This window comes from Passer montanus, unplaced genomic scaffold (assembly GCF_014805655.1).
Source record: "Passer montanus isolate IOZ18808 unplaced genomic scaffold, ASM1480565v1 scaffold10, whole genome shotgun sequence".
NCBI classification, from domain to species: Eukaryota; Metazoa; Chordata; class Aves; order Passeriformes; family Passeridae; genus Passer; species Passer montanus.
Genome location: NW_024356505.1, coordinates 36,578,782 through 36,606,021, shown reverse-complemented (window position 1 = coordinate 36,606,021; position 27,240 = coordinate 36,578,782). Strand labels below are relative to the sequence as shown.

The 27,240-nt window shown below is 41.5% G+C and overlaps 1 protein-coding gene across 1 annotated transcript in view; it reads left to right on the top strand.

The window, feature by feature from the left end:
* The first annotated feature begins 212 nt into the window (after nt 1-212).
* RBM33 (RNA binding motif protein 33) overlaps nt 213-27,240 on the top strand; it is a 176,705-nt gene continuing 149,677 nt past the window's right edge. Inside the window, exon 1 of the mRNA XM_039705702.1 lies at nt 213-327. Within this exon, the coding sequence (XP_039561636.1) occupies nt 213-327 (115 nt within the window). The remainder of the gene's footprint in view (nt 328-27,240) is intronic.

Here is a 27,240-nt window from a genome sequence, read left to right as displayed (position 1 = left end):
GGAGCTGCTCATTCATTCATGAGGGCAGGGCTTTCCTAGACATATCTGGGGTTGTTTACAGGTTTTTCAGGAGAGATGGAAGACCCTTCCCAAAGAGAAACAGCCAGAGGTTGTGATGATCTTTGTTATTTCCGTCACTGTATTGTTTCAGGAGCCCCCTGAAATTAGACAGCTCATGACATCAAGTTTTGTACCAATAATTAATAAGAAACATGAACTCTGTCCTTGCTATTTGGAGAAGGAAAATAGGTGGAATCAAAGAAGCAGATTGGACAGGAGGATGGAGGAACATCTCCCACGATGGAAACTTTGCAAAGTCAGTCAGAGGTGAGTGACTCATGCCTACACTGCAATCCCATCTGGTGTCCACCAAAGAGAGAGCAGTTCTCTTATTCCATATGTGGGTACTCCAAGGCTCTCCTACAGTACTTTTTAAACTCTCCATAATGCAGCAGAATGAACATGAACAAAGGAGACAAAATCCCCACTGAGAAGAAGTAGTCTTAACCTAAAAAGATTGTTCTTATAATGGAGAGAAGATATCTATTCCTTTCTAGGTTTCTCACTTTCCTATTCCTTAGAGGTCCTGTGTGGGAAAGGGCTGCAGGCAGACAGACAGACATCCATCCCTCTTTGGAATTTGGGACACAGCAGACAGGAGGCTTTCCTGACAGCTTAAGGATTGATTGTACAGGAGAAGAATAAACATGGTGGAAATGTGAGGGTCACACATTTTGAAGAAGACGAGGCCATCTGAAAACAGGAAAATCCCTATGCACTATGCTGTGCAATCACACCAGAAAGCCTCACAACCACAACCTGCCCTAGCTCACATCTTTCCAAACATTCTCACTGCCCTCAAGTGTCCCCAACACGAGTGTGGCTCAGCCCAGAGTGACCTTGGCTGTCATCCTTCCCTGTGCTGCCTTGAAGTGTCCTGGCTGTGCTCAGCACCACCCCAGTTTCAAGTTTGAGAGACAGCTGCTCCCCCTGAAAAGTGCCCTGGTGTGTTCAGGCTGCCCTGAGGAGGAGCAGCACAGTCAAAGGCTGCATGAAACATGGCTCAGCCTCAGAAAGCACCAATATGGAAATTCCTTTTATGATCTTACCTGGTCATGTAAAGTCAAGTCTTTGAAAGTCAAAGCAAAATTACCCTGAGAAAACCAACCTCAGATATTCCCACAATCCCTGGGATTCAGACATCATTATCATCATTATCATCCTCTATCACCAGGTGACCACAAATCCCTCTGCTTCCAAGTGGGTAAGGAAGGCTCTGGGAAAAACAGAGGCAAAGCCCATTCCAGGTGGGTGAGTGCTGCAGTGACAGGTGAGGGTGGGAGTTTAACTACATATGGGAAGCTTTTTTAGGACAGGCAGCATCACAGGGAGGAAGGAAGGAAGGAAGGAAGGAAGGAAGGAAGGAAGGAAGGAATCCGAAACCACAAAACCTTCCAAACCTAAATAGTTCAGTTTTATATTCTGAAATTCACTGGCAATGGGGGAGTTTGTAGGGAAGGACACACATGAAGTATATTGATGACCAAAGCCACACAGCAGTCACTTCTCCAGCTCCTTCCTGCCTTCAGCCAAGAAGGCCCAAGGCATCCAGAGGCTCATGCAAGGTGCTGGGATCTCTCTTTGCATCCATCAAACATCAATTTCACAGATTAGGAATGACACTGAATCTTCTTCAGGAAGAGTCAGGAGTGTCTGTCTGGATGAAATGTACTGTATTTTGCAGTTCACTTTGTGTGCTGCAATGGGCAGAGCAGTGGGCTGGGTGCACAACCTGTCCTGTTCCTGGCCAACACAGCTAAACACAGCTCAGAAAACACCTAATCCAGCTAAACACAGTGAAAATGGGAACATTTAGTCATCATGATATAGATTACATGTGGAAAGAATTTGAGACAAGGCTCCATCTCCTTTGGTATCAGTAAACAGGCTTTTAAGCAATGTTTTTCTGTCCTCAGATAATACTTTCTAGTAATTGACCACTCCTGTGGAGGCCAGAAGAAATGGCCATGTGGTTAAGACTTGGCTGTGGCAAGGCAAAGGTGTTTAATGCCTGCCCATTCTCAACCTGTGATAATAAAGGAGCAGTGATCCTGCATCAGCTGGTGTGTGACGAGCACTGGGTGAATTAACTCTGCTGCTCGTGCAAGGCCGAGCACAGGGGATCCCAATCCTGAGCAGGGCTGAGAGCCACCCCTCCAACAGAGCTCCTAATGAACAACAGTCATGAAGCTCAAACACAAAACAGATCAGCTCAAGGTGAGTGTGTGACGCATTTTTCACAGTGCTCAGCCTTCACTTTCCCCCTCTGTACGAGCATCAGTGTCACACTGAAAATGACATCCCAACTCTCTGTCCCCACCAACAGCAAATGGCTGCTGCTGGCCTTGTGCTTGGTGTGTTTGGCCCTGATAACCCTGGCAGCCAGGCACTGCTCCTGTGCTTTTGCAAGGCTGGTGCTGGCTGGAGCTTGGCCCTGGCCTCAGGAATTTGCAGAATTGATCAACATGTGCAGCCAGATAAATACAACCCTGCCAAGCATCAAGGCTTTCTGAACTCTCACCTTTTGCTCATGTCACATTTAATATGACAAGGAAGATTTTTTTCTTTTTTTTTTTTCCCTACCATTTAAGAAACACTGCCATATTGAAATCTTTTTCTTTCTTCCTTCATTAATGTCTGTGTCACCTCAAGGGTTGTTGTAATTCCTTATTGGCCGCTCTTCTAGAATTTGCTTTAAGAAAACTTCAGCTAGTTTTCAATGTGGCTGCAAGGTTAACTAGAAATAGAAAATGTCACGAACATGCTGGATATATATCCCTTCTGCTTCCCTGCCACTAAGCCAGCTTTTCATAAAGTTTGAAACCGATATTAATATTTAACTTTTAACTCACAAGATCTTTCATGGTCTCAGCTCTGCTTAATTAGCTGACATTTAGCTCCCTCTATTCCACGGCATACACCTAGGAGTCCTTGGGTACTGGTTTATTAACATTCCCCAAAGTAGATTGGAGCAGGCGGTTACCAGAACCTTTATCAATTGCTCCCGAAGGCGATGGAATTTATTGCTGAATGCCATTAAACCAGCCAGGTCTGTAAATACGGTTAAAGGCACGAAGACACTCTTGTTTTCCAAAGCTTCTCGCTCAGTTTAAATGAGCTTTGTGAATTGGTCTCTCCTTTTCTCCCACTCTTTCACAGGCAGCCTGGCCGAGGCGCTCCTGAAGAAAGCCTGTGCATTAACCTGTGCTGCATTAAGCACAGTTCTGCTGTTAATCAAGGCTCGTGCAGCCATCGACGCCGCTGCAGCGCTGCTCCAGCACAGGCTGTGGGGAGCTCGCCGAGTGCACCAACTCTGCCTTGCAGTTATTTCCTCACCTTTCACACTCTTCCCTCGCTAAAGGCTTTCCTTGTTCTCATCCAGGCTCAGAAATCCCCGTGCTCAGACAATAGAAGGTGAAAGTGCTGGGTTTACACCCACTCTGTGCCCCCAGAGCATCCCAAGAGCTTTTCTCTCCTGGCCCCTTCCCCACCCCTGGCTGGTCTCCCACTGCCACCTCCACCCTGCCAGTGGCAGAGGTGCTCCTGCCCAGTGGGGAATTCCAAGAGACTTGCTCCAGAAGTAGCTGTATCCAACCCAGCATACAAGCAAGGACAATTTTCAGAGACCAACACAATTTAAGATCGCTCACAACTCCATAACCAAAATGCTAATTACCTACTTAAGCCCCAGAACAAAGTATGCTGCACTCGGATGTGTACACCATAATTACAAGGTATTCCTCACTGCTCCCGCTGTAAGACACACTAATAGTATTTCATTTAACATGAATCTGGCTCTCCTCATTTCTGTTAAACTTCATATGTATTAGGGATACCATAGAAGTTAATATTTTGCTCATAAAATTCTAACATGCTTGTTCTTTATGTCAGTGAAACAATGACAAGCAAGATGCATTTTCTAAAAGCTGTATTTTGATGAAGCTATCACAAATGTTAGACCACAAAGACAAATATGAATAAGAAACATGACTAGTTAGTGGATAACCTTGTTTTAGGGCTCATCTTAATAAATAAAACATCAATCTGGACCATTTAGGATCTTGCTTCATCCATTGTTGTTCCTCAGTAAAATGAACTTAGTGATTTCCACTCATTCAACACAACTCACATTTGAAATAAAATCTGTGCTCCTTCCCTGGTATAGTTGGCACGAAAATGAAATTACTGTTAAAAAAAAAAATATTAACACTCCTCGTGAACTGGGGAACCCAAGTCTCCCCAGGTCAAATGTGACAGCTCTATCCCAAATCAACAGACTAAAGATACTTGCTTTGGGCAAAGATCTGGTCCTCCTTCCTTTGAAATGACCTTTACTCTTCTGTTGCACTGACAAAAGGCAAAATCATGCCTTTGGATACATCTCTGACCTCATCAGAGTAGGGAGAGACAAATAAAGGAGAAAGACAGGGTCTGAAGTCGGGACACATTTCTTTGCTTTTCCATACAGGTTTTAAGGTGCTCATTTCTTGGAGGAAACCAAGGGGACCAGCTGAGGGCAGCTACATAAATATCTGGATAGATGGGACTCCAAGCAGTTCATGTCATATCATATCATATATATCATCATTTTAACTAATCTGCTGATTCACAAACTATAAAAAGCATGAATCTCTTTTTTTCTCTTTTCTTTTTTTTAACACTTCTTACTGAACCCAATATAAGTTTGGCTTCATGAGGATCCTCACCAATTTTAAGATAACATGTCAGTCAGTATCTGCTTCAATAAAGTGATAGTGAAACAATCTGAGTATTTACCCCCAAAATAAATACCCCAGGGCTGGGGAGAATATGTATCAGATGTGGTTCACTACAGCATTGCCCCAGCTGCACCAGGTTACACCAGGACAAGGCTGCAGTGACACTGGGGTGAATTTACCCCCTACCTTAACACGGATGCAAAAAACAACAGACACCAAAATTCTCTGGCAGCTCTGCAGTGTGAAATTCAAAGGCAGATTGCAAAAGTGTAAATGTGCAAGTCATAGTTTAAAGAAAGGCTTTCCTTCTGAGGGAGAGCTGTCTCACTGCTACCATCTCGCAGCATTTTCTCAGCACAAACCACACCAACCACAGGGGCTGAATGCCTGCTCTGAGCCCAGCACTGGAGCACTTGATGCTCAGCAAAAACCCCAAGCCAGGTTACACAAGAACTCTTTTATAGCACCACTGTGATCAATTTTGAGAGCATATCAAAGCACAAGACAGCGCTTAAATTTTTAAAGAGACATTCTAACATATCTGCCCAAAATAATTTAGCAGTCGCCGTTACAGAAAACACAAAAGTTTCCTCTATTATAAAATACAAAGGGAAAAAACCCCCAAAGTTACTCCCTGTTGCCACCTTACTTATCAATTTATTTTGATCTTTTTATAACAGTCAGCCACTTGCTCTATGCTGTTCTCCTAGATAATCAATTTTCTTAGTTACTTTTATGGGTTTTTCATGTTGAATGGCAAAAAGAGGATGCTGTAGAAAGGTAAAATATTTTTAAATTTTGGGCGGAAATATGATTAAAATAGGGTGAGAATTGGCTAAACTTTGAAATAGATGCACAGATTCCCAGCAGCTGTCTTCCTTTTATGTGACATGGCAACACAAGTTTTTTTAAACATACTTTGAACCAAATCTGCCTTTTCTACCCACTCAAAAATCCACATATTTAACAGAGTGGAAACAGGAGAGGAATCCAAGCCTTTCCCATCAGTTTGATATGTTTATGTCTTAGTTTTATGCACAATAAGAAACATTTTCTTGCTCTCAGATTTTAAACAGAGCCAGCTGATTGTGAGTTTTGTGTGTGAGGTGAGATCAGTATCCAGACTAAAGGACCCACCTCAGCCTAAACTGGCTGTTCAGAAGCAGAATGGAGTACAAAGGGAGTTCAAATATTTGAAAGTTTCTTTAAAAATTGCTGTATACATACACATCAAAGAAGGTGTTGGATTGGATTAAGTGTGAAGAAAGTCTTCCTTAAATACTGAAGGCATTATTTCTAATTTGTAGAGTATAGGTGCTCCATGATACTCAAATTATAACTTTGATAAAGCATTCTGCAAAACTGGTCTGTCAGTAGGATATGGCAGAGAATGTTCCACCTGAAGCAAAAACTTCAGTATTTTTAAAAACATTAAATCCGTCAACAAACCACTGTGTTACAGATTTCAGGGACAAGACATTAAACTGCTGTAAATCAGCATAGCTTTAATTTCTTCTGTGAAGCTTCAGCAGTTTACATGCACTGAGGGATAGATTGTGTTATTGTTGAAATATTTAACTTTAGAAATATTGTAAAAATCTATAAATAAACTTTAAAATTATGTGACACATTAACAGATTTTTTAATTAGAGAGAGGTTTTGTTTTTCATTATACAACTAATCATTTTCTATTCTTGATTGCTTACTTCTACAATAAAGGTAACCTATGTACTTTCGGAACTTTTTCTTTGTTATAAAGCTTACTTTTGCCATAAATATTCTACTGCTTTGAATGAACTAGCTTTGTTACCCTAAAACCATGGCTAAGTAGTTAACATCCTTTTAAACAGTGTTTTTATAGAGTATTGGAGCCTGAAGCAGATATTCTCCCACTTTATCTTCTGGAGACACAGCAACAACCTGAACCGAGTCCCATCTCTGGGTGAGATTTATGACCAAATGTTTTATACTGATTAATAAATATTTTGAATATAAAAAAACCACCCCAACGATGAAAGGCATAACCTCTGTCAGGAATATTTTGATGTTTTTTGCCATTTCTTCAGCAAGAAAGCTTTAATTAAAAAAAGTTATTACACTATGGGGCTCACATTGAGTGAACGTTTATATCGGGATCAGTAGGACTTTGATATGGAAATTTTAAAGGAAAGGCTTGTTTTAAGGACTGCACACTCTCTACTAAGTTATTTCACCTTTAAAAGGACAAATTATTTCAAAAGTTTGCCATCATCATCTGAATAACAGGGATAGAAACTTTGCAGCTCTTAGCTATAAACTCTAAACTCTTTCCAGTCTGGAAATACAGATGAAAAATCATCCGTTAAATGCATTGTTGTATTACAATGCATGAAAAAAATAATAGGTTTTTTTTAGTTGTCTGAGTTGTCTTTTTCTGCTGCAGCAGGAGGCTCAGTTTTTAGAGACCCCAACTCTGTGACAATCAGATGTTGATTTTATGAAAATCAGCACACGTGAAATGAAAACCTTGGGGTAAAAAAAAACCTGAACATAGAAATTAGGTTGAAAAACCAGTTGCTTATTAAACATCACATTCTCATAAAAAGTGGATATTCTTATCTGCACATTTCATATCAAAACAGAAAAAACCCCCAGAAATGAAAAAACAGAAACAAAAAACCAGTTAAAATACTACTACTACTAATAATAATAATTAAAACCCCCCTGTAGAATGTGGGTCTATTCAAAGATTAAAAGTAGAAATGAGCAGAGATATTACAATAGCAAAAATTGACTATGCAAGGAAAAAACTGGAGTTCTGATCTTACTTCAGCCTGCAATGAGGAGCTGAGCTCTTCTGCAACCTTTGTGAGCAGCAGCCTCTGCTCAGGCACCTAAGGTAGGAAAAGTTAAATGTGATTTACTGGTGTCCTGAAGAGTAATGCTCTGCTGAAAGTACCTGTTTCTTTAATGAAAAATACATATTTTTCAAACTATAAGAAAGTAGGTATTCTTCTCAAAGCACTTTTGCCAGTGAATGTGTGAAGGTGAAAATTAAAGCATGTTAAACAACTTTGGGCAATAAATCAGGAATGAGGGACAGCATGAGACATAACCATGACACACTGACAGTGAGTCAGACTCTTTGAGATATTTTCTATTGAATCACATAAAGAAGGATTAAAAAAAAAAAAAAAAAAAGAGTACTGCAATCTGTTTATTCTCAATTCCTGTCCTCAAATAGGCTAAATAATTTAGTGTCTGACTCTTCCCTTACCGGACAGGGACATGACTCGTGCATCCCCATGTGAGAGGGCATCTTTGCAAAGCCCTGAAAACTCTGGCTCATTTGAATTGAAAAATTGTCCCACCACATTGGGCTCTCTAATGATTGCCACATCACATAAACACAGTTTATGGAGTTTTTTTAAACAGTTGCTGGAAAACCACCGAGGAAGCACCCACGCTCTCGTGGTGAACCTGTCGCTGCCCAGGTGGGTTTCACATCTGGCTTTGGGCTCTTGCTGGTGCTCCTGTCGGTGAGTTTGGCCATGGATCAGCCTTGGAGAACAGACCCTGGCATATTGCACAATATGACACTAATAAGTTCAGAAAATATCCCGTTTTTCTCTCCGGAGGGGCCCATGTTATTCTTCAAATTCATTTCCCTTGTCTTCCCGGTATAACCTCATTGCTACAGCTAAAATCTGATGGTATTTTTAGATCAAAATTTGTATTTTAAAACAAGGAGTGTTACAGCCCAGTTCTTTAATAAACCCCACCAATATGAATCCTCCAGTCCCTTGTAGCATTTGCAGAAATGCATGCTCACAGATCTTATTTCAAGGCAGGGACGCAAAGGCTAATCTCTCTCTCTCCTGTTCTTTTCCCTAGTTGTACAGGGAGAAAAATGCGAGAAAATATGTCATTCCAGAGTGCTGTGGCAGCATTAAACTACAGCTTCACACCCCATATATTGCCTTTTTAAACCACAATCTTGCAGAGAGTGTTAAGGTGAGCAGTAAATGACTTAATGGCAGCTTAATATTCTGCACATATCCATAACAGACGTTTTAGTTCCTTTTAATTGATGTAGCTGATAGCTTTGTTAAACTCTCCAGGAGAGTAGTTCTCACTGGGAATGAGCTTCCTAGAAAGTATCAGTTTGCAAAAACACAATAGTTTGAGCGATAATTGTGCAGAAAAAGACTTCTGGATTTCTTTGCAGTTGAATTAGAGCGTTTTGTTTCACTTTGTAATACTCAACATCGGGTGCCTAAATTATAGTCAAACTTTCCAAACAGCTACATAAAGAAACATATGGGGTAAGTCACTTTTAAGATAAAATGGGGACTCTTAAGATTTTAATCAAACAGAACATTTTTATGTCTATGAGCACATAAAAAGAAAATTAGGTAGGAGAAGTCCTGCTGTTACTTAAACAGTAGCTTTCAGCACTCATAAAATACGTGGTGTTAAATTATTTTCCACTTATAAATCAGCTGGCTCTGCTCTGTACATTAGCACAAGCTTTAACTGGTTTCCTGCTCCTTACTGGCCTTCACATAACTCCATTTAACCCTGAATGAAATGCTGCTGGCATGGCACTAAGCCCCAACCATCACAACTAAAAATATATATAACCCAAGAAAGAGCACACAGAAAAATGATTGCAATCAGCAAAGAAAATTAGAGGGCAATTAAAAAAAAAATCTGTCTTATTCCATTGGGCCGACTGGAAACGGCGCCTTCTGTTTGGAGGTGGGGTGGGGATAAAAAAAAAAGTAATCTCCTTGAAAATTAACTTTTAGGGTTTTTGTAAGCTTGTAAAAATAGTGGAGGATCTGAAGGTGCGTCTCAGCAGGTTTTGCCTGCCTGTCTAGCACTGAGACTTTTTGTGTGATCAAAGAATACATGACAGCGAACGGATCTATGCTTGTAAATATCAAAAGGTTTGATCACGCTAAAAGACTTTATTGAAGTTTCCCACTTTTTAATCAAACAAGAAACATCCACCTCCAGTAGCCATAAAAAAAAAAAGTCTGCTATGATATTAGAATTAAAGAAAAGTACTAAATGGGACTTGCAGAGAAGGGGTTTGCTTACCATAATGTGGGACTTCCATTAATGTCATGTTTGCAGGCTGACAGAAAACTGCAACCCTTATTATTTTACCACAGAGCGGTAGAAAAAGGATTTGATTACACCAATATTAAGTCTGCAATGGCCCACAAGAAATAAGCCATGTTCATGTACACAGGCTTTTAAAAGAAAATTAAAAGCATAATAATGAAATGAATACATCACTGACTTGGTTTGTTGTTTTCTTTCTCTCCTGCTTTATGGTGAAATCCACAGTATCAAAATCTACAACTGGCCTGTGGAGAGGTTTTCTATACTATTTCTGTCACTTAGTATGATAATTTGCACCATCCCCCCCCCAAAAAAAAAAGAACTTAAAAATGCCATTCTGAATGAACACACGGAGCTCTGAATAAAAGGAGCCAATAATTTACGGTAGGATGATAAAAGTGTAATATTGCTTTAATATAATGTATTAATGAAAATTGCCATTGTAAGATAGATAAGACCTAATAATATAAGTCTCATTGTGTTCTGTGAGTTGGAGGCTTTGGTAAGTTATATGTTGGTGCTGTGTGGCTGGCATGAAGCCTGACACAATTTCGAAGACTCGCCATTTCCAGTGCCACCGGTGTCTGAATTTATTTTCCCTGGAAAAACCCAAGCAGGCACTTCCCTGCTCTGTCAGGTACTACTGTGCTCCTCTGCCATCTCCTGCCTGCTGCAGAGTTAATGAAAACATGTTTTCATTATTTTTAATGCAATTTATTTCATTTATTTTCACCCCATTTTAAACACTGGGCGAACTAGATTTTAAAGAAGTCCCTGTGGCTTTTTTTAGTCTTTACTCTTTAATGTACTGACATTTTTTAAATGGGCAACAGGGCGATACAGGGAATGGCAGATTAATTTCTTGCCCTTATTTTATATCAGCGCAGCTCAGCATCACTCTGTAGTGTTCCTGCTGCTTTTGCAAGCATCCTATATTTGCAACGATGAGGACTTGCACTCCTGTTTATTAAATGGCAGCTTGTTTATCTGTGCTAATTGCCAGGAAGAAAACTAAACTACTTTCCCCTCTGTGGACCACTATTTATAGCCAGGAAGAGCAGCCCTGCACATATGCAGGGGGGTATTTGTGTGAAGGAGGTTAACGTGCAGTTACAGCAACCTCGTCTGCCAGGAGGGAGGAAAGTATCTTCCTGATGTAAGAAGGCTGAGTGAGAACAGTGTGGGTTTTAAACCCAAAATGTATTTCAAGGAGGGGGGAGAAAGCTTTTGAGCATATCCATGAAAAATAAAAAAAAACAAAACAGATTTTTAACAGCATAGGCTTTGTTACTTTCATATCAATATTTCACCTGTGCCTTTGGAAAATATTTTTACAGTGTTACTGAAGATGCACAAAACTGCAATTTGTTCTCCAAAAGGTTTAGAGGCTGTTAAAAGAGGAGCCAAGAAGGAAAGGGGATGTATCCCAGTCTCCTCTTCTCTGAGAAAAACACTCTGTAAGGTGATGATTTTTCTACACTACCCCACAGACTCTTCTGGGTTTTGTTTCTGAAATGCTCAGAAAGTTTTTCTGAGCAAAACCACTACCAGAAATCCTGCCGTCCATTTTGGAGGAAGTATGTTGTTTTCAAAACAATTTGCTACTCACTGTGTCTGTTCTGGCACGACCAAGAGTAGCTTCATGATGGCCGAGATGGCAAACAGGAAATATTTGTAATAAATCAAATTTGTTCTGGAAAGTTTATTTTTTGGAGTTTATTGGCCCAAAAAGATTATAGAGAGAACTTTGTGTCTTTACAGATGGAGTTCTCCTGTGCTCCAGACTGTTTTCAATAAGTATTACAAATACCCTGGTGTTTTAAAGTATACAAACTTATTTCTATGAACTTCTTTTCCACCCTCTAGTACTTTTCATGGGCCCTGTTTATTACACCCCAAATAATGCTACAGCCTTTAAATCTCTAACCCACAAACCAATATTTACAAGCGTTGATTCGGAGATTGATATTTTCATGCATATTCTAGCACTGAAGGCAGCACACTGAGGAGGGATAAACCAACTTCATTATAATCTTATAATACTTACTGCCTCAAGTTATGTGCTTTTTACATTCAGAAGTGAAAATAAAGCTTGAAAAAATACCCCAAAACACTGAAAATTAGGGGAAGAAGCAGACGAACGGAGGACAATTTTAAATAAGATAGAATTAATTTTTGAAAGCCTTTTCTTACTTTGTCAGGATTGAAAAGAGGCTTTACCTATATGGAATTACATATTTTACACAAAAAGAAAACATTAAATTATTATAAAATACATTTTCCCCAGGAGGTGATGGTGGTGGGCTGGCTAGCCCTTCTACGGACAGCAGCTCCTGTCTGATGGCAACGAAGGGCTCACCTAAAAATGAACAGCACATTTCTAAACCTGCCCTCTCATGGCTCCCATTTCAGCTTAGTGGCTGCAATTAGCAATTAAACAGGAGAAACAAATGCCTGTATTTTGTTGCAAGAGGGTTAGTTTAATTTCTGACCTGGAAATGACAGCGCAGACACACAAGGAGCAAAAAGTCATGTAACACCAGGAGGAAAACACACAACATAGCTGGGATGCTCAAATCATGCTGCATTAATATGCACAAAAGAATTAAAATAATTAAAAGCCTTTAAGAAAGGGGATGTTTGGTTGTTTTGGGCTTTTTTGTCTGGTTTTTTTTTTTTTTTAAAGCCATGTAGTGTCATTGCTTATTCAACAGCAGCCCACTTCTCGTGCAAAGCAGTACGCTGGGTTTGAAAAAAACACCCAACCCCACACGGCTGTAGAGAGAGCACATGTTACATCAGACACAGTACCTGATTTTTCACTGCACAGCTTGTCAGCTAGATAGTCTGCCTCTTGGGCGATAAGTGAGAATATTTCATCTTCATACTCCTCTACGATACTTTCCCACTGTAAGGATAAAAAAAAAAAAAAAAAAAAAAAAAAAAAAAAAAAAAAAAAACACAAANTAGTTTTCCCCCCAAAAGAAAAAAAAAAAAAAAAAAAAAAAAAAAAAAAAAAAAAAGAGGATACTCGTACTGTGCTTTTTTTTTCTTTCTTTCTTTCTTTTTTTTTTTTTTTTTCCTTTTTAGCTAGACACAAGCAGGGCGGCTGCGAGGAGCCCTCGGCTCTCTCTGCTCTGCCTGCCCTGCTCATCGTGGGGATGAATGGGGGCTGCCTGAGACTTCATGCCACCAAATATTACTTAAACTCCATGCCCAGCCTCACTGTTGTTTCAAAACCACATTCATGAATTGGGGGTGGGGGGGGACACCCCTCCAAAAGGCATTTTTCACTTGGTTAGGGACAGCACCTTCCCCCCCTCCTCCTCCCCCTGCCCCTTTCAACACGGACTCATGGAGGAGGCACTCGCAATTTAAATAAAACGAGCCCATTTTGTAGTCTGATATTAGTGGTGACGATGTGCCATAAATACAGCTCGCCGGCCTTGCAGACACAGCTCTGATTTCAGGGCAGATACAGCAAAAAGCTGCTGAGCCCCTCCTCAGCCCAGAATTTTGGGAGCTGCTGGAAATTCACCTCCGTGCCCCCAAATGCGTCTCTACCCCCCTGGATGGGTGGGTGGGTGCAGGTCCAAGGGGGGACACCACCCAGCCTGGCGTTTGGCACCTTGTAGGAAGTCGGGGTTCGTGTTAAGAAGGAATTCCTGTCCCCAAAATACAGCCTTCGACCCATAAACAAGGGGAAGCCGTTTAACGTGGGCAGAGTAAAACCACAGCGAAAGAAAATCTGCCTGCTGGAAGTCGTACACACACACACAAACACACACACACTCAAATAAAGGCCCTTTGCTCTGCTTGGCTGAAAAAAAATCAAAGCAATACCTGCCAGGACACGCAATCACCGTGAGCTGGCAGTGACAGAGGCAGAGCTGTGCCTGTGCTCCTCACTCCCCTGCTTCTTTCAGCTGCTCAGAAGGCCATGGCCAGCACAACCCTCTGTCTTTTCTGTGTCTTTTTTTTTTTTGGTTTGTTTTTGTTCACTTTCCACAACAGTTGAAAAAAAAAAAAAGGCCCCAAAAGCATTATAGAAAAATATATAAAATATAATTTTGAAGAAGGCACTGGCAGCATGAAGCCAGGCGGAGCACCTCAGTGTTTTTAGCAGAATTAGCTGAGAAAAACCCATCTCTACACCACAAGGCCTCAGGAAAAAAAAAAATTACATCCCTCCCCTCCTTCCCTAATTTGTCTATAAATATTTGAAACTCCAGTTAGCAATCTGGATTTTAGCCACTCGTACAATTCCCTTATTTCCTGCACATAAATCTGCAGAGATTTTTTTTTTCTGGAAAATGCTAATTTATAGTTAATCACTTAGAAAAAAAAACATAAGTAAAATGTAGTTTAGAACTGTTGAAGTTTAGGAAATTTGTAATGTATAAAGCATCTGGTCTAATCCATGGGTTACTTCTGCCTTTTGTAAATGCTTTATTCATATTTATGAAGCCCTAAATAGATTCAAATATGTTTCTAAATAACGTTATAAAGCATCTGACAAAATGCAGTGTTATCACAAAATACTCAGCCAGTTTCTGTGAGGAACTTGTACAGACCATGTTAAAATATGGCAAGAATATTAAAACAAGGCACAATCTGCATGAATTTCCTAGTGATGAGAAAGAGTGGGCACACTGACACAGCTGTGGCTGGAAAATAAAAGGTTACTTGTTTGTTCTGTTGGCCTACCCCAAATTTCAAAGGTTGGTAAGCATCAGATTAAATACTGATTTTTTTTTTCAATAGGCTGCACAGATTTTTCTCCCATGGCCTGGGAGTAAATCCATCCCATCTCCTTTTCTGTCCCAAAAACTCCCTTAAGCTGCTCTCTGACTTCGCTAAAGAAACCTCATGGAGGAAAAAGCTGATTTTTTTTGCTTATTACATCACCAAAACCCCACACTTCACACAGATAAGGCCCAGTCAGACGGCAGAAAGAGCAAAAAGAGCATCCCTCTCGCTACGTAGAACCGTCGACACATTACATTAGACACATCATTAAAAACGTCAGCTCCAGAGAAGGTGGCCCTGGAGAACCTGCGTGGGCCCTTCAGCTCACACCCCCAAGCCCCCCCATGCCCCTCGCCCTCCTCCAAAGCCAGCCTCCCACTTGGAAACCTCCCGGCAGCCCGAAGACACCGTGGCGAAGGGAGACGGCCGGTGGCGGACGTTCAGGCCATGAAAGCCCTTGGCGCTCCAGCCACTTGTTTCTCTGGTTGAAGCGGAGTTTGCCAAAGTCCTGGGCTCTCAGTTGTTGCTCTGTCTTTTAGCCGCTGCTCGCCAGCTCAGATGCAGCTGTTTAATACCTCCCAGGGGTTTTGTGCAGAAAATAATAGCTTACAAAACCTAGCTTCTCCCAGGTTCTACTATTTCAGCTTTATTTCCGAACAGCTGGTCCGTGTCTTTGTCCATCCCCTTCCCTCCCGGCCGCGGCGAGAATTCGGCAGGAAACCTCTGGCCGCTACCTTACGCCCTGAGAGCCACCACCGCTGGTGGTGGGGGTCAAAGAGCAGCCCTCGCCCTTGGAAACGGGGACAAAAAAACCCCCCAAACTTCGCGCCCCGTCTAGACAGGTCAAGGTGCAAGATGCTCCTCTCCCTGTTGCGTCTTCCGGAAAGGGGCGTGAACCGGAGCCAAGTGCACAGCAAACACCCGCGCCGCATCCCTGCCCCTTTAGAAGACTTCTTTTTTTTTTCCTTCTTCTTCTTTTTCTCTCCACCCTCTGCTGATCAAAGTAGGAAGTTTTCATGACAACCATAGTCAAAGGGCCTGCATCGCAAATGAACTCGATTTCGGCGATGTTGATATATCCCGGCTCCATTGTCTCTTTTCAGACACAGTATGAACCCTTCCGGTCTCAATGATTACATTACAGAAGGACTTTCACATGTGGGCTTCATTTGCACAAAGGGGTTGCCTTGCTTCACCACCATCTGGCCACAAATCAGATAAATAAAGGCAGGAGAATTAAAATTAAAGCTTAGAGGGTTTTTTTTCCCCTCTCTCTCCCCCTTCGTCTTCTTCTTGCACCAGGCCCATTATGAAATCCCTCCCTCCCCCTGTCACATAAGGATGGGGAGTCTACTTTTTATGAAAACTGGGAAGAGCAAAAAAAGTGTCTAAAAAAAAAGACACCAACAAAAAAAAAGTCTGGGAAAAGCAAAAAAGTGCCTAGTAAAAAAAAAAGCACAAAAAAAGAGACAGCAGCCTTTTAATCCAAACCCTGTTTGTAAGACAGCATAACTTATTTTACAGTAAAGACAGTCTCTCACAAAACAACGTTTTGCTATCAAAATTCCATCACATACACTGGGATGCAAATATTTTTTTTTTCCAGGAAAACAGAATGTTTTGCAAACTAGAAAAAAAAAAAAAAGCTGGTGGAGGCAGAAGGTGGTGGCAGAAGTGGAGTTTGAAACTTGTGCTCCAAACTCTGCTGCTTCTTCCTCTCGCTGGGACAGGGACTGCAGAGGCTCGGGCAGCTCAGGCACAGAGCAACATTTTTCCCTCAAAATTCCAAGAAATACATGGCAGCCTCTGAAGGTAAAAAATAAAACCACCTGTGAACGTGGAAGGAAGGTTTTCTATCCCTTATGACAGAAGGTGGGACTCAACCTCACAGTCTAATTTCAGCCTGGCATCCCTTTACTGAGGTCAGTGTTTTCTTTGGGAGAGATTTGGGGGTTTTTTTTTGCAATCTGACTGCTCTAGTAATAGATTGCACTAAATTTCATCCCTTTTCTAAGTTTATATCCAGGACAGTAACTTAAGTGAGGTGATGGGGAAAGGCACTTTTCGTGGCTGTGTTTCTTTTCACATAGAGAGATTCAGTATCTGCAGCAGAAAGGTTTTACTCTGCAAATTTTGAAAAAAAGGATTTTCTTATGGCAATATTCCAACCAATATTCAGGTGTGTAGTCATATCTCCTGCAGCACTTTCCTGTGGCTTCCTGGCTGGGCAGGAATGTGTGAGTGTGGCTGAGCCAAAGCCTGTGGATGCCACGGGGCACCCTGCTCAAACACAGGGCACTCCCTTCTCCTGAATGCCATCGTGGGCACCACAGCCAAGGACTGAGCTGGAAGAAAATGTACCCAATATCACAAAGAAATAATGAACCCTCAAAATTCATGTGATGACCCCCACAAATTTACAGAGAGGGTTTTGCTGTGTGGCCTTTCCTTTGGATACACCAAAAGTAAGTTTTTGTACATGTACTAGCACTTCTGTGACGTGGCTCAGGCTTTTATTTAGTATCATATTTAGATTTGGACTGTATTCCCTTGCTACAGTAATGAAAAGTATTTGAGAGATTGCATAGACAGAGAAGATGCAAAAAAGCACAAGAGATTAACCTGCCAAGAGCTGGATTTATGATTTTTTTTTTGTTTCTGTCTAATAAATTATATATTGGATGCATAATCTCTGCATAACTTTGCCTTCCCTCATATGTTTGGAGTCAGTTTCAGAGTTTGGGTAGGAACTATCATTTATCTGAGCTTGTTTCTTGTAAATCCATGGATGCAGAAGCTGCCAAGACTATCTGTTAGTTTCTGCTGTCTATTTGTTGGGTTTTACTGAGGGAAGTTTTTGCAGACATAAATGCAACTTGAATTTAAGCAAAGTATTTTTTTGCTGAGCTGTGCTTTGCCCGGTGTACAGGGCTCCAGGCAGTTGAGAGTGCTCTTTCTGCAAGTGTTTTAATAGTAAGAGAGGAATAAGTATTTGGACAAGTGGTGGAAAACTAAAGCCTTTCTTTCTATACTGTGAAGATTTTGAATAGTACTTGTCAATAAAGCAACTCCTATTGTAATTGTACCGGAGACATGGGCCTCCACCCCGAAAAAGCTGTCTCAGAGATACTAACCTCATTAAAATATGAATGAAAAGGCAGCCATCATTGTAATGGGAGAAAACCATGTACTCAGCAACAAACTTTATCTTCTATCTTGTGCAAAAAATATAAATATGATTTTTCATTGCATTTGGTGAGGAGATTGATGAACACTCAATTTTTTTTTTTATTTTCACATAAATCACAAAATTTGCTCCTTCCCTCCCTGATTTTTCTACTGAGCATTTCAAAATTGGAAGCATCTTCAAATCATTTGAAATCTTTAAAAAGAAAAAAGAGGCTTTGTTTCTTTGGGGCATTTTTTTGAAGGTTGGAGGAAACTTTTGCATTTGTTTTTGTGGGGTTTTTTCCCTTCTTTTTTTTTTCCAGAATATCTCATCCAATTTCAAAAGAAAACAAGAGAATTCATTACAGACTACTGTGACAACACCTTAATAACAGTCAATTATAGGGTGCTCAAATGCCTGTTCATTACTATGTCTCTGTTAATCTAGTCCTAAATTTCTTGCTTGATAGATACCACAACGGGCCAAGAATACAATTGCATTACAAAGTGCAATGAAAAATATACAAAGTGTAACTGCAGGAAGGAGGCAGTTTCAAAATAATCAAACTGTCAATCCAACATTTGTCAAAATAATTAGACATATCTGGTCATTTTTTAAATAAAATATGGACAGACTTGGAATGGATAATATGGGAAGGTTTAGGTTTAAATAGGAATTGTTTCAATGACTTGGAAATAAGTCTTTTAAAATGTTTAATGTAGTTTAATCATTATCTTTTCATCCACAAAAGTGTTCAAATCATTTTTGATATTAGTTAAAAGTCAATATTTAGAAGTGAAAATTCAAACCTCCTTTGCTCTAGGCTAAAACAGGAGCAACATGAATGCTGAGCTACTCTAAAGGCTGATGGGATATATAATTAGCTATTATGTTAATTGAATCCACTGTGAGTTTGTTGTATGAGATTTCTTCATATAATATGCAAATAGCTTCGAAGGTTTAGTTTTATTAGACAATATAATTAGAAATCTTCTACAGGACTGAATTCTAATGAGGCGTAATAAAGCTTTGTAAGATATCTGTTTGCTGGGTGAGCAGACCACCTGGGCTTAATCAATACCAGGAAGTTTGTTGTGTATTGGCACATTTTAAAGAAAGTTTAAGAATTTACCTTTCTAGTTCCATTCATCACAGTTTTATTTTAGGGGAAAGAGAGTTCATTTTGGCAAGGAAGGAGACTGAATTCTTGTAATAAGTAAGGAGGCGAAATTCTTGTAATCTGAGGGAGGGGAAGTAACTTAAAAAAATAAACAACTTGAATTCTGCTTATTTAAAAGAAAATAAAAATAAATAATAATAATAATAATAAAACTCTCCCAGCTGTAGCGTCAGTTATGTGTATCTCTTAAAGATCATTAAAGTGAAACGTTACATGAGCAAAGTTAGCCATTTTTCCTGCCATTAAATGCCTGCTTCAAGCAGATGTACATACTTTAGCTTCTGTAGTGTAACTAATCAGCGTAACTTCACTTTTAGTAAAATAGCCCAACATGTTAATATGTGGAATTAAACACTCTCTTCTAAAGAAAGAAATTCACACCAGGGTATTCTGGAGCCGGTCCTGAATTCCACCTTCGCATTCCACTTGCTTTAAGACCACCACCAAAGACAAAGCTTAAATTATTTTAGTTAATGCCAGAATGCCAAAAATGTGTAATCTCTTGTCTAATTCGCCTTGTTCTCAATTTAGACTGTGCCAAGGCTGCACTATTCAGTCTCAATATTAATTGAAAATAATAAAGACAGGATACTTTGAGCTGGTGCAGCATTCGGAGAAGAGCATTTTTTCTCTCCCTGTCAACAATAATCAGTAGCAACACATTACAAAAGAAAAAAATCAGAAGTGCTGATTTAAGCAGTGGATTTAAGGAAACCTAGAGGAAGCAGGATCCCAGTAAGTGGCTTGCCAGCCTGCTGGGGAGGAGAGGCAGAAGACAGCTCAAGCTGCAGCCAGGCGAGGTGTCCCTGCAGCCAGGCTGAGGCTACCTAGCAAATGTTTCATTTCTCTGTGCCTCACCCAAATACTTCTGGCTTCACAGAGATGCTCTCTGCAATGCCAAAAATCTGACAAACCCACATTTAGTAAAGGCAATGAATATATGGTTGTGAATATATTATAAACTTACCATGCTTTGCATAGCATATTATAAAACTGCTGTACCTAGGTCTGGCTGGAGGCCTGGATGGTACCAGTAGCTATCCATTAACACTTTTCTGATCCATGCACATGAAATCTGCAGCAGCAAGTGCTTGTTCCTCTGAATAATGAGAATCTCAGCATGATAGAAAAAGATAATACTGTACACATCATTTTCAGCTGAAAGAAAAAAAAAAATCATTGAGTTTGTTTTTCCAGGTTCTGCCTCAAGCTGTCCCTAAGTTGTTCGTGATCTCTCAGAAAATCCCCCCAACTCCCTGCCACTATTTGAGGAAACAAATAGACAGTCAAAACCAACCTTCTTCCCCAAATGTGAACTTTATTCACACTCTGTTGTTATTTCTTCCTTAGATTCAAAGCGTCTGGAGAAGATAGCCTGGAGCAGCCTTCAGAAATCAGGACTGTGCCCTGGAGAATTAGTGTCAGAAGAGGATGTTACCTGTTTGCCTTGCCTGCTATCCTCCCCTTATCCCCTAAGGGAACAAAACCAGGCTGATTCTGCCTAATGTTAATTAAATCACTCTGTTAATTAGAAGTAAGGTGCTTTAGCAACAAGCAAACAAAGGGCCTTTTTCCTCCCTTGCTCTGCAGGATGGACTCAAATGCATTTAAATGTTGACTGGATGAACTCAGGAAGCAGAAAGGACTGAGGAGGAACCCGTGTGCTTTGATCATGCTTTGCCACCTCTTCCTCAGGCACAGGAGCTCCCCTAATGAAGGGCTGGCTGCAAGGGATGCTGCATACAGCTAGGAAAGTCTGGCTAGGCAGAGAACCTGGGAAGAACTCATATGGGTGACAGAGTGGTCAGAAAAGGAAAGAAAATATGAAAAGAAATTGAGTTTGATAGTCTGTTGTGCTGGAGAAGGTTTAAGTGTTCAGACCCAGTGGCCACATCTGGGCTAAGACTCAACAGGCACCGTTCCCAGCTCTGAAAAGCAGCTGCCTGTGCTCTTGGGCTTGGGGCAGCTCTTTGGAGGGGACAGCTGGGCAGCTCTGGGGGCTGAAGGGCTGAGGAGACCAGGCTGGAGATGAATACCTTGTCTTGGGCCTCACCCCTGTCAGGAGGCTTCAGTGCTGGAGAGTTCACTGTGGAGTTTCCCTAAGGGAAAGAGGGCTCAGATGAAGTTCTGGCATGCTGGGATACAGCTCTGGGCAGAGCAACTGCATCCCTGGAGCCATTGCTTCCCAGACAAGGGATGACACTCCCCACTGATCCCTGCTAGGCCACCTCTTCCCTGAGGGTGACACCCTGGACTTCCTGAACCTCTTTCTCCATCCCTGGGAGCAGGTGAGTCAAAAGGGTTGCTGCTCCCTGGTGCTCGGAATAAAACAGCCAGTTCTTCTCACTGCTCTATTTAAGTTGTAATTTTAAAGCAGCAACATGCCTGTCAGGGGACAGGCTGTGACTGGAGCACAGGAAATAGCACTGATAAAGGGAAACCCCACTGGAAATTTTTAACCAGTCTTATACATGACAGTAGATAAAATTTTCTAATCCGTGGACAATTTCTATGCTTGACAGATTTCCATGCTAAAACCTCAGAATTTCTCAAACTCCTCTGCCCTCCTCTGCCAGCAGTCTCTGCTCAGGAAGGCAGCTCTCCAGCCTCCCCCAGGCTCCCTGGGGAAATCCTTCACGTCCTCCACAGCTCTAAACCTGCACCAGGAGCCTCCATCCACTGCTGCTGCTTGCACGCTCCCAGGCCTAGGAAGGGGTGGTAGGTTTCAGCTACTTGGCTGCAGCCCTCTAAGACCACCTATAGACTTAAGCCTGTTAAATTAACCTTAATACCTTCATTATTCCTCTGCTGGATGGTAACCATCTGGCCATGACTTCGAGTTACAGTTAACCTAGGCTCCTGCTTAGGTTTCAGCTGGAATCCCTGGGTTTTGCCTGCACTGTCACAGCAGTGGTCGAGGCTGGGATGGGTTTAAGCTGGTACATGTCTCCCCAGCATCAGTAGGGTTGTGGATTGATGAATCCTGTCCCAGCTTACCCCAGAGCTGTGCCAACTGTGCAGTGACTGCACACTGCTGATCCTCTGCCTGTCCTTTGATTTCCACACTGATCCCTCCATGAGTGAGAGGGTCTGAAACAACAGGCCTCCATGAAAATGATCCTTTTATCTTGGCTTTCCTCTTTGCCTGGGGACTCAGTTAAAGCAGCTCCATTTCCACTCAAAACTACCTCTAACATGACATTAGCAGCATGGATGCTCTCCACATTACCTCAGAGGATGGGTTTTTGTCTCCCCTCCCTACTCCATCCTCACTCCATTGTGCCTGAAGCTACTCACACACCCCTGGCCCAGGGACAAGGGACACTTCCCACAGCCCCATTTACCCAGCCCTCCTTTATAGCAGGGCCTTTGCTGCCCTCAAGGTCCCACGAGCACATCCCCATTTTTACCAGCAATGATCACAGAATCACAGGATCTGTTAGGCTGGAAAATTCCTCAGAGATCATCGGGTCCAGCCTATACTGAGCACCACCATGTCATCTGACCATGGACTGAGTGCCAGTCTTTATCCATAAACATCTCCAGGGATGGTGACTTCCCATTCCAATGTCCAAATGATGAAATACATTCTTGTGGACAGCAGCTTTGGGTCACATTGCCTGTCCTCAGTCTACAGCAAGAGATTTTTTTCTCTTTCCTATCTCAGGACAGAAGGTAATACACCCTTTCTCTGCTTCAGGAAGCTCTTCCCAACTCTTTAGGCCACCTCATCACAGTGACACAATACTTTGAGGAGGGAGCTGAAAATTAGCAGACAGAAAAAAGACTTTGCTAAAGAAACACAGCCCAGGCTGGGCTGCCATGCCTTCTTATCACATCTCATCACTTATGATTTCTTTTTAATTTTTTTATAAGGCTTTCTGTTGCATGCTGTGCTGGCTTTTGCATGTCCGGGAAACAAGAAGTGAGCAGGTTTACTTGGAGGATGTTGCTGGGTCACAAAGTACTACAAATTGTCCATTTGAGGTGTGCTTGAAAACATTGCATAGAATCATGCTATTTTCCACCTACAGTCAGTGTTTAAAGCATTGATCCTTTGACTCCAGCAGGACATAAGTGGACACCTATAACCTTAACTATGTGTGTTATATATTAAATATTTGCATCAAGCTGATGGAGGGTATCCAAGCACACTGAACCCAAAATGTCCAGAAGAGCCTCACTCCAATTCTGCAGCACAAAATAAATCTCTGGGTGTGCCTGTCCTGAGAAAGGGCATCCAGGTACAGCTTCAGTCTGCCTGAATGATGGACCAGGAGCAGAGGGAATCCAGGTAAGCTCTGCACACTGAAGAACAATTGGCTGCCCAGATTTATGTATTTTACACCAGGTTTTCTATGACAATGCAGACTGAACCTATGTTTTGTTTGCATAAATCCTGCTCAAAACTGGGGAGAGCAGAGAGTGTCCCAGCTGCAGAGCCCTGCTCCTGCCTTCTGCTGGTGACAGCTGTAACTCACAAAGCTGGGGTGCCTGGGACATGGACAAGCAGCACAGAAGTCATGGGTCTCCTCCCCACTGACCCAAAGAGCATTGCCAGCATCTCAGCAGCCATGAGAAAACCAGATACTGCCTCTTCCTTCAGTCTGAACAAAAACAAGGGCATTTAGCATCTGTGAAAGGTATTCTAGGAATGCTGAAGTTTTTGTCGATTTTTACCTTGTCTTTCTCCAAAAAAAACCCTATTGCAAACATTTAGAGCTGTCCTCCAACACATCTGCCCACACACCTGCCCAGAGGAAGCCAGCAGAAATCCACAACCTCACCTATGAGCAATCAAAACTGAGCTTCGCTACCCCCCAAAAAATTGACTCTGAGTAACTTAGTGGTGAAGAGAGCCCCAGTTGATAAATAAACATCACTCAGTAATTCTGTGCAGACTTATCAGCTATCACTTACCAGAGGCAGAGGGGATTATCACCCCAGCTGGCAGGAGTGGCTGCCTCCCTGCTGCACTCACAGGTACCAAAGGTCAGCTCCTTCCAGACACTTGCTGGGACTCCCTGCCTTTCTCCAGGGAGTTAACCCCCATTCTGCAGAAAACTAAGAGCTGACTTTACTTAAACACTGGGAAATGTTTATACATGTAGGGAAATTAACAGTAAGAACTAGTTTGTGGTTTTATCTTAAGGGGATGGCTGTCCCTAAAGCATCCCTTGTGTAAAGCTGGTGGGGCAAAACCCAAGTCTGCCTGTTTTTCTGTTCAATGCACAAAGGTATTTGATAAAATTGGATGTTATTGTAGTTTAAATATGGAGAATAGTTGCTTTCTTGAAATAATCCAAATTTTCTGTGTTAAGCCTTTCTAATTTCTAGCTTGGTTTCTAGAATGTTTCTAGGGATGGTGTATCCAAATATTCCAAGCACATGCATATTTTTATGGGCCATCTGCTCTAAGGATATGTTTGATTGTGCCTTAGATACAGTTGTGTAACTTTTCCACATCGCCCCGAACATTTACGAGTGCTTTTTTCCCAGTAAAAGTGAATGGAAATCCCTAAATACCAAAGTCATCTCTTTTCAAAGCAAATGCAAATGAAGGGGGATGGTTGCACATGGAAAAACCTTGTAGAAAAGCAGGCATACCTGCGTGCCATGAGCTAAATACCACGAGCACAGATCCGTGTTGGACCCCCAAACACCCTGCCATCCCTGATTCCCACCCTGCAGTGCCAGACTCCACGTGGTGTTCAGGAGATGATTACAGCACATTACCCCACCTAGCACTGCTGAGGAAAGGCTCCCACGCTGAAGGGAGTCACAAATAATTAAATGTTTCAAAACACAATGGGTATGACATGCTTTCAAAATAGCATCTATAGAATCACTTCCACTAGGGCGAGGAGCTCTCGGGAGGAAAAGCCCTTTCACTCACTTCAGTTGATTACCTGTATGAAAGGGCTTAATTTCTCTGGAGCGTTTCCTTTCCAAATCACCTCTTTTCACCACAGCCATTGCAGCAGGAGTGGCAGGTGCTCCTACAGCCCACGAGGTGATGCTTCCCCAGACAGATTTGTGAGAACGTGGGTCCCAGCTAGACTTAATTTTTAACATGTAATTAAGAAAAAAAAAAATAAAAAAAGAAAAGAATTGGGGGAAAATTGCCATTCCTGGTTTTGTGGCTCACTGGAAAAATGCCCAAGCTATTTACCAGAAGGTCTGACCATGACTTAAGTCTTCAGGAGGTTTCAGCAATGTCTGGGAGCTTTTTCTTGGAAATCACCTTTTCCATTCCAATTCTGCTAACCTAGAAGGTTTGAGAGATGCCCCTTTTTAGCTCAGTTTGACAAGCAGAAGGTTTCTGAAGGATTTTGACGTTCCCTGGCTGAGAGCCAGGCCAGCTCCTGGCCTCCTTCAACACCCATTTGGGAAGAAGGGGTTGCCCAGCACCCTTGGCCATGGTGCCCCATGAGTCACTTCCACACTAAAAACTTGCATTTCTTTGGTGGGTTCCTGGGTTTATGTCCTAAACTGGTGGTGCCATTTTCAAATGCATTTTGATGGGAAATACTAGATGGTCTGTGGTTTTCAAAGATTGCCTGACCTCTTTCAGTGAAGAAACCATTGTTGGGGAATGCAACTGCAGTTGCTCTTTAAGAACACTTTGCTAAGGTGAAAATTTCCTTAAAAACTCTCTTGACATGTTAAAATCAACAAATACATTAAATACTTCAAGGAAAAAAAAGGTGTGCCCTTATAAAGCTGCGTAAAACAGCCAGATACCCAAAACTGTAGGTAAAGACAGTGCAGGACACAGGGAAATCACATCAACTTTTATCACCTGAGGTGAACTGTGATCAATTTCCCACGATCAATGACATCAACAACTGTCCCTCCACCCCTCCCAGCCTATGGCTAAATCAGGATCTCTGTCCCATTGACAGCAATAGAATTCTTCATTTATTCTGATGGAAGCCAGATCAGGTCACTGGATACTTCTGTGTTTATTACCTTAACGTGCTTTTAATTCTTCAGTAGTGCATATTTATATCTGGGCTTCCTGGGGGGTTTATGATCTTTTTAAGGATAATTACAACCTGCTAGGAAAATGTCCTTAAGTTCTATAAATACATTCTGATCTTCACTTTACACAGATGTTGTCTCTGGGATTTTCTCTCATTTAAAAACATAAAATTTAAAAGGCAGAAAAGGAGTGAGAAAAGGGAGTGAATAAGAGAGTGAGATTAAGAAATACATGATTTTTGGTAGGCATGCATTGCTGGAGTGTTCATGGATTTGTGGGCCTTCCCAAGGACTTTATGAGACCTAAAATTTTTACCAGCTTGAGACAAATGAGGATAAAATACATTTTTTATCTAGAGAAACTTGATGGAAATAAATACAGCCAGTCTGGGCTTTCTTATTGCTGACCTTGCATTTCAGAGGTAAGGTGGTGTGTTGGCTGACTGATAAAAAAAGGATGTTAGTGTCCCAGGGTGAGCACAGGCATGAGGCTGCTGCCAATAGAAATGTAACTAGAAGAGAAAAGACACAGGTTTTAATACCTGTGAGTTTGAGTTTGGGATTTACTGAGCACTGATTTTTTCCCTGGAAGGTTGTGCCTGTCCAGCTGGCCCTGATGCCCTCTGATGCAAATCCCCATTTGTGCTGCTGGAACCTTTTTCCTCAACACCTTTGAGCTCTCTCTTGGGGAAACCTCTCTTCAGAAAAACTCAAATCACCGAGCTACTAAACAACTTAAAACTCCAGTAGTGACAGAGAGAAGAACAAAAGAAGAATAATTAAGCATTAAAAATCCTATGTGAAAATGACTTCATTCTCAAGTGGGTATAAAACTAATATACGTGTGGGACATTTGAAGAACACCAAAGGCTCATGAGATACCGCGATGAAATTTAGACCACAGCTAATTTTATCTTCTCTGATGGAATGGGCTTTCCTTTTATCCTCTGGTGTCCAAATTTTCTGTGCAAACTCTGATTTCCTCTATTTAAAATATAGCTATTTTTATTGTTGACATTGTTTTGATTAGAAATACCTTTGTTCAAAAGCTGATTTCTGCAATGTCTTTGTGCTGGGCCATGTAGAGTTGATTGTTCCATGACTCAGACTGAGGTGCCAGCACTGAGCAATAGCAGCTCCTTAATGCACCCTTCTTTTTGCATCTCATCCCTTCAGGAGAGGTGCTGTGAACATCACAAAATGGGATTATTGAATAAAAACCTATTTGCTTTGTAACAAAACAAAAAAAATAATTTCCTGTGAAAGTT